Source organism: Balaenoptera physalus (assembly GCF_965194825.1).
Source record: "Balaenoptera physalus genome assembly, contig: HAP1_SCAFFOLD_2400, whole genome shotgun sequence".
NCBI classification, from domain to species: Eukaryota; Metazoa; Chordata; class Mammalia; order Artiodactyla; family Balaenopteridae; genus Balaenoptera; species Balaenoptera physalus.
In genome coordinates, this window is record NW_028124407.1 from 22,053 (window position 1) to 30,403 (window position 8,351).

An 8,351-nucleotide genomic window follows, 5' to 3' on the forward strand; every position below is an offset into this window, starting at 1 on the left:
TATAAAACTAACAAGGGGCTTGATCTGAGGACTGAGGAGATGTTGACAAGGTACATAGCAATGAAGACTCTGGGCATCTTTGGACCCTGGAGCAGTGTTGGTAGCTGGGAACATTGACATCTGTTGACCTCATGAGGCTCAGACAGTGGAAGCCTACTGTGTATGAGGGCCAATGTTCCAACAGCCCCGATTTTAACATACTTTTGAGAGACCTGCAGTTAGCTTGGTTTGGAGACATCATGGTGAAGTGGGAAAGTGCCAGGCAGGAATCAGTCCAGATTTCTAGTCCAACTGTTATAGAGATTCATTGTGGGACTTTAAGCAAGTCACTAAATCTTTCCAGTAGACCATAATGACCTTTGTAGACTGTGTGAACTCTATGGTCCTATGATTCTAGCAAAAATTGGCGTCACATCTCCCACTGTCTTAGAAATTGAGATGGGAGTGTTCACAGATGCAAACAAGCATATTCACTAAAATTCTTAAACAAATATTGTTGGTTGGAGGGCTTTGGTTTGGACCTTATTCATTTTGGGTGTTAGGAATGACTAATACAGAGACGCATCCTCTAAGTTAAAAAAGTTTAGAAGAACAAGGAAGAGATATACAAAGAAAATACATTTTCAGATTTAAAGTCATACTCTTTGACTACCCTTGGAAAAAGAGCATAACAGGAGAAAGTGGACCCAGCACTCATTTCTGGGACAATGATGATTAGAACCTGGAAAACCAGAAATCAGCCCCAAAAAGTTGATTGACAAAGTAGACTTCCAGGTCCAAGGAAGCCAAAAAGACCCAGGAAGATAAGGACAGACAACAGACAGTAGGAATTAACAGAAATGAAGTCATCGTAAACAAAGAGAAGAATATTTGCTGATGTGATTGGAGATTGAGGACAAATGTTAGAAAGCTCCTGTAGGACTGGAGATGATGATCATCTCTGTCTGCCTGGTGCCTCCATTCTCCTACTCTGCAAAAACTTGCTAAACTCACTCTTCCTCATTACTTCTTCACTCTTACTGGTCACAATCTACTACCCTACCTTTTACTCACCCACTGTTGTCCATAGCTGTCCTCCAGGTCATTGAGGTATTGATTTTCCCAGCTGATGCGGATGCCCAGCAGATCAGTAGGTTTAAAACCATTCTCAGCCAAGATCACAAAGTAGGTGAAGAATCCTGCCAGAGCCTGGATCATCCCTGTGAGTGATAGAGTCACAGGTCAGGGGATCCTGATTCAGAGAAGGATCTCAAAAGGCAGATCATGGAAGGGGTGGTGCCTGGGGCTTGCTTCTAGCAGGGTTGATGTGTGTCTGAGCTGTATTGCTGAAGAGTCATGCCATTAATGATCTGATCCCACCATCTCTATAGGACTTGCCTCCAAACTCTGACATTTCTTTCTAAGCTGTAATCTAGAGTCATCTTTAAATCATATAAGCTTAAAACTGGAAAGGACCTTAGATGGGATTTATTCCCTCTCCCTACTGAGTGAGTGCTGGGCTCCTCCCTGTCCATTCTCTCTGACACCAGGACACTCATCAAGTCCTCTCCTCCCCTCGCATCTCTCCCATCTGCCCCTTGCCTCTCCCTTGGTCAAAACCTCCACCCCCTCATGCCTGGACCACGGCTATGGCTGACGTTAATGTTTACCTACTGACCACAGATCTGTGCACTGTGTAGGTACCAGTGGACATTGATTCTTACAACAATTCTGCACTATCATTTACATTTCGTAAGTGGGAAAACTGAAGCACGAAAAAGACTCAGTCATTGTCCAGGATCATACAGGTCTTGAAATTGGGATTCAAACATAGGTATGGCTCCTAAATCTGTGCTTTTTTTCTATGTGTTTCCATCTCTAGATATTTGGATTGTCTCCTCTGTCCCCATCTCTTTCCTGTACCCCTATCGTATCTAGCAACTCAAGAACAAAGACCTCTAATGGCTCTCAAATGTCTTTCAAGGCTGGCCCCGCTATAAATGCTGCCTGTGTCCACAGCCTCATTTTCCACTACTTCTTTATCAGGAATAAGTGCTCCACCAAACTGGTTTATTCACTCTTCAACAATCAGGTATCCTCTGGTCCCCCACACTGGACTATCCATTTACTAGTCTAAGCCCTATCTTCCAGCACCAAGTTTAAGTCCTGTTTCCTCCATAGGGCCTCTCCAACTGTCCTCAAGATTGGTGAGTCCTCTTGCTTTGTACTCCTGCAGTATGTCCTATCTATACTCATTTGGCACTTGGAGAACAACTTGCCGTCATTTTATGTGTTTTTGCTCCTTTTTGACTAGACTCTTAAGTCAAGGGCAGATCAGAGATCAATGTTTTTTTTGTGTCCCAGGGCCCAGCACAGTTTGTTGTTAAGAAAATATCTCCCTGACTTCCAAACCAAGATTGGTCCAGTGGCCACGCCGGTGCAGCCGCTCCCCGCTCCCTTCACCCCTCATTCCTCTGGCCGCACCAATCTGTCCGTAGACCATGCCAGTGAGACGGTCATTCACCAGCTTATCAGTCTTTGGATTCCGTGAAGCCCTCTTCATGAGGTCACTTTCAGCTGACTCATAAGCCAAGGAGATAGCAGGGACCTGGAGGATGGAGGGTGGAAGTGACAGGGAACACACAGTTCAGAAGGAAACTCAGAAGTAACTCGAGCTCTGCCCCTCTCCCTGGACATAGATTTTTCCTACTCCTCAGTCCGTTTCACAGGAGTTCCACGAGCTGGATCCCAGCTTAGTCCTCACCATGTCAGTGCCCAGGTCAATGCAGAGGATGGTTATGGTGCCCAGAGGCAGGGGGATACCGAGGATGATGAAGAGCAGGAAGGGGGTGATCTCGGGGATGTTTCTGGTCAGGGTGTAGGCGATGGATTTCTTCAGGTTGTCAAAGATCAGGCGGCCTGGGAAGGATGGTCAACCTTCTGTGAGGAGCACAGAGAGTTCACATCTCCCACAAAGAAGCTCCTGGACAGAGAGACCACTACAAAGCAGTGTCGAGGTCCATGAAAGGGTCCGAAGGTCTCAGGCCTTGGCAGCCCCAGTATTGTTTCTAAATTGTGTGACTATTAATTAAAGCCGTGATTTATTAACGTGCCATATCTGTATACTCTTTGTTCTTGGGTTCAACATGGCTACTATCATCTGATCTCTGAAAATTAAGCAGGGTGGGGCCTGTTAATACTTAGAGATGTCTGAGAATGCCAATATAAAAGCCATTAGAAGATTAAGGCTGATTCACAGTAACATGGATGGACCTAGAGGTTATCATACTAAGTGAAGTAAGTCAGACAGAGAAAGACAAATATCATATGGTATTGCTTATATGTGGAGTCTAAAATATGACACAAATAAACTTATTTACAAAACAGAAACAGACTCACAGACATAGAAAACAAATTTAGGGTTACCAAAGGGGAAAAGGGGGAGGCAGGGAAGAGATAAATTAGGAGTTTGGGATTAGCAGATACAAACTACTGTATGTAAAATAGAAAAACAACAAGGTCCTACTGTATAGCAGAGAAAACTATATTCAATATCTTGTAATATACTATAATGTGAAAAGAATATGAAAAAGAATATATATGTATATATATGTGTATACATATATATGTATGTATCTATCTATCTGTATCTGAATCACTTTGTTATACACCAGAAACCAACACAACATTGTAAATCAACTATACTTCAATTTAAATAAAGTCTGAAGTGGAAAGAGCCTGGGCTTGGGTTCCAATTCTATTTTCTGCCATAACTAGCTTGTGATCTTGGGCACCCCTCACCTTCATTCCTCCTGCCTTGCAAGATGGCTTGAGTCCTTCCCTGACAACCTTTTCTAATATTGTCATCCCTCCCTCCACTCCCTGCTTTACTTATTTTTTTCCATTGCACTTGTCTTCTTTTATTATACTGTTCAGTTTACTTTATTGTCTGTCTGTCTCCACTGGAAATTAAGTTACACAAGGGCAGGGATGTGTGTTTTTATTCCCAATTGTAGTATCCCCAGCATCAAGAATAGTGCCTGGTACATAGTTGATACTCAGAAAGTTTATTGAACTGAGTGGATATAAAATACTGAGGATCATACAAGGTCTCAATACTGAGGATCATACAAGGTCTAAATAAATTGTTAACTATTACTATTATGTGGATTGTCATAGATTTTAATAACATAGCTCCAGGCAGAAATCAGAAATCAGGGAGCCTGGGAAGCAGAATTCTGGGGTTCTCCTGTACGCCAATGGGTATTGTCTCTGGGAAAGAGGGGGCTTAATTTAGCTCATGCAATCAATTTATAGATCAGACTCCAGCTGATCTTGATATGTCAACATCATTCAGACCACAGGTTGCTAGAAAGTCCTCCTGAGGTTGTGGAGTACAGAGTAGTCTCACGGTATAGCTACACCCTGAAACTTACTGTAGACCCACTTGAATCCCCATGAGAGAAGAAAAACAATGCTATGTTGCACTAGAGCCCCACTCTCCCTAGAAAATCTGGACTTTCCTCCTATCTCATAAGGGCTCCAGATAGTGATGTTCTAAGTACCAGCTGAATCTAATTTGCAAAATTTTGACTTACAGTGATTTCTCCCAGTCTGTACAGGAGGTTGGAGGATGGGCAAAGGGAATGAGAATAATGTATACTGACTCTCACCTGAGTCTGAGGGCCAAGTCCCTACCCTGGGCACCCTGCTTCCTCACCCTCCTCCATTCCTGTGACGATGGAGGCAAAGTTGTCGTCCAGCAGGATCATGTCGGCTGCCTGCTTAGACACATCAGAGCCAGCGATGCCCACGGCAATGCCGATGTCTGCCTTCTTCAGCGCGGGGGAGTCGTTCACCCCGTCCCCTGTCACTGCCACAATGGCTCCCTGGGTGAAGCACAGAGGGAGTGAAATAATTATTGTGTCAGATTCAGGACCCATCCCAAAGATCAGTTTGATTCCATCATCCCTTGTTTCTTTATGTAATCATGCTTGGTTTAGGCCTCTTGGCCCTTTCTTCTCCTGCACCTCCTGAGATAGCAAAACTCACAGGGAGCCCCCAGATGGATGCCTGTCTCAGAGGTTCATGATGGGATGCTCTCTGGAGCCTCCTCTAGCCCAGCCCACACATTCCTATGCTTGGTTTGGGACTGGGCTGTGCCACGTGATTCCCTCCAGATTCTCCAAGCCTCCTTGGTCTCCCTTACCAGCCTCTGACATCCCTCTACAATGATGAGCTTCTGCTGGGGGGAGGTCCGAGCAAACACGATCTCAGTGTGGTTTTGGAGGATCTCATCAAGCTGCTCTGAGTTCATATTTTTTAGTTCTGAGCCATGCACCACAATGGCTTTGACATCCCTGAGGGAGAGGAATTTCAAAAGGCTAGTTCAGAGTGTTGAGAATTCACCAGGTGTCCTGGTGCCCTCTAAGCCATCTTTGCTATAACCTTGTTTCTCCTTTCAACCCCATCTCCTCACTTGTCCCCAGCCACGCACTGTCCCCAGATTGGCACATTGCATTCCTTCCCTCCTCTCCCACCTCCTCCTCCCTCTTCTCTACCTCCTTCTTTGTCCCACCTTCATCAGAAAACCCACTGACATAGTTGCTTGGTCATTTTCCTATTATGATTTACTTTGCAGTAAGTAAACTCTGCACATCCTACCTATAGAAAGAACCTCCGAAAATGTTAGTGGGTGGGGCAGGCTAAGGATGGAGGGAAAAAATGGCAGATCTGAGTTCTTTCAGTGATCTCACCTGGCATTGACCTGGCTGACAGGGATCTTGAGCCGGGCAGCAATGTCCTCTGCTCTCTCGGTGCCTTCTGAGATGATGCCCACACCCTTGGCAATGGCCTTGGCTGTAATGGGATGATCCCCTGTTACCATAATCACCTGGGTTGGAAGGGGAGGGAAAAGGAGCAGAATCATCTTCAGGGAGGTCCCGGGTCCTTCACTTCTCTCTCTAAGAACTAACAGATCACTGCTATCATTCCACAGGGGTTTAAGTAGCTCATTCCCAAGAACTTGTGCTGTCAATCAAAAATCTTGCTACGGTGGCTTCAACCCATGGGAGTGGGTCAGGGCCATCGGACCATAAAACATAGGACAATTTGAGCTCTAGTTTTCCCAGGAATAAATCAGGGATTTGGGTGTATTTACTGTATTCAGAATTTCATTTAATTGCTCCAGAAGCTATTCTGCCTCTTTAAGCTCAAAGACAGAAACACCTACCTGCAGAACAGTGGTAATAAAGGATCGTCTGGAATAATCCATCTGCCTAGCAAAATTTCATCTAGGCCCAGGTGCATTTCGGTCCTCAGTCTACCTCTCTTCTTCCCACTGCCTCCTCGTGCCCCTGGGTTCCAGCCCTTTTCTGGATACCTGGGGCCAGCCCTAGTCCTGTCCCTTTCCTCCCCAAGGATCAGATGCTCGTGCTCTGTGCTCTTCTAGCCTTCTGTTCTTTTAGTCCTTCTCACATCTCTGTGTGATGGCTTGTCTGTCTCTCTCCCCTGCTGGAGAGAGTGGGGCTGTGCCTATGATTCCTTGTTAAGTTTCCAGACCTAGCGTAATTCCTAGCACATAGTAATCCATCAACAAGCAATTACAGAATGAAGGAAGGATTGCTTCCTGGGAACCACTGCCCATGGTTCCCAAGTGCCCTCCAAGCACATAATTCTCAGGCTCTGGTGGGAGGGAGAAGGGAACTATCTGACTGTGGCTGAACTAAGAGCAGAGGTCCTGGAAAGGTCAGTCTGCTTACTTCCAGAGCGTGGAAATAAGCCTTGAAGGAGTTTTCCCATGAGCCCTCCTCATTCCACACTGGCACAGCGGGCTTGCTGGAAGGAGTGCTAACTAAGCTGGGATTACCAGAGACTCAGGAAAGGTGTGCTGTGAGCAGTTACCCACACCACTGGTTTCAAGTGCCCTGGCTTGGTTGTGGGGCACTGGGGCCTCACCAAGCTCGGTCTGTGGGGCACGAGGTAACTGGTGAGGATCTTAGAGGGAACTGCACAGAAGATTAGAAGACTCCAGAGGTGGTTCAGATTGAGCCCTCAGTGATGCCTTTCCAGGCTTACAGTGCCCTGAACGTTTCCTACTGGTTCACCAATAATGACCTGTAGGACATGTGTGGTAGCTAGCCCAGCTTGACCGCTCAGATGGGCCGATCTACAGTAGTTTCTGGAAGTATCACCTCCATGCCAGGCCGGAGAAATAAAAACAAAGTCAGTCACCCCAAGAGTGAGTTCCTAGGACACAATTTCACAGAACATTGAGATGCATACATACAATAGAAGCGCAGTTCTACAAAGAATGGCTCCCTTTGAAGTAAAGAGCATCTAGTAGTTTCTGGAATTTGTCAAGTACTAAAGGAATTTCATTTCCAACTTCTCGGTGCTGACTGTACCTCTGGTGTTCCCACGCAGTCTTGCCAGCTGCCCTCTTGCTCCCTTGGACTCTCTTCCCCCAGATCAGACCCATCTGAGAGAAACGTTCCAGTGTTGGTGACCATTCTGTAGGCCCTCACGGCTCAGCTGCAGTTCTTAGAGGGGGCTGTGTTCATAGCAGGGGCCAAGTATCTTCGTCCTACTAAGGGCCTCAGGTAGTGGCAAATAGGATGGCATCATTTTATTTTAGTTTTAGTTTTTTTTTTTTTTTGACCACTCCAGGCAGCATGTGGGCTCTTAGTTCCCCAAACAGGGATCAAACCCGCGCCCCCTGCACTAGAAGGGTGGTCTTAACCATTGGACTGCCAAGGAAGTCCCTTATTTTAGTTTTTTTTTTTTTTAATTTCCTGTGGAGATTTTATTGAAATCATATCAAATTTATAGATTACTTGAGGAAAGATTGACAATTTTGCAATACAGTTTAAGAGTAAAGTTTAAGGGACTACTCTTTGTTGTGGTACGTGGGCTTCTTATTGTGGTGGCTTCTCTTGTTGCAGAGCATGGGCTCTAGGTGCACGGGCTTCAGTAGTTGCAGTGCGTGGGCTCAGTAGTTGTGGCACGCAGGCTCTAGAGTGCAGGCTCAGCAGATGTGGCACATGCGTTTAGTTGCTCCATGGCATGTGGGATCTTCCCGGACCAAGGCTTGAACCCGTGTCCCCTGCATTGGCAGGCGGATTGTTAACTGCTGCGCCACCAGGGAAGTCCTATTATAGTTTTTTAAAATTAAGTTTATTCCAAAAGGTCTGAACACGTGGCTCTGAGAAATACCAGTCCCACAGTCAATTGTAAAAACTTTGCCAGCCTCTTTCAGCAGCCTCATCATATCCATCAGCTTGGCATCAACACCATGTTGGAGTTGACCTTGGAAGGGTCTCCCCTATGGGACAACCCCCTGTATAACCATTACATTTTGTCCTCCTTGAAGG

The 8,351-nt window shown here is 45.8% G+C and overlaps 1 protein-coding gene across 1 annotated transcript; it reads right to left on the bottom strand.

The window, feature by feature from the left end:
• Window positions 1-2,337: 2,337 nt before the first annotated feature.
• Window positions 2,338-7,511, bottom strand: LOC309654252 (sodium/potassium-transporting ATPase subunit alpha-2-like). Its single transcript, XM_082478831.1, has 2 exons — window positions 4,700-7,511; window positions 2,338-2,898 (listed from the first exon to the last, which is right to left on the bottom strand). Exons 1-2 carry the CDS (start codon window positions 4,920-4,922, stop codon window positions 2,693-2,695), a joined length of 429 nt encoding a protein of 142 aa, XP_082334957.1. The 5' UTR covers window positions 4,923-7,511; the 3' UTR covers window positions 2,338-2,692.
• Window positions 7,512-8,351: the final 840 nt, after the last annotated feature.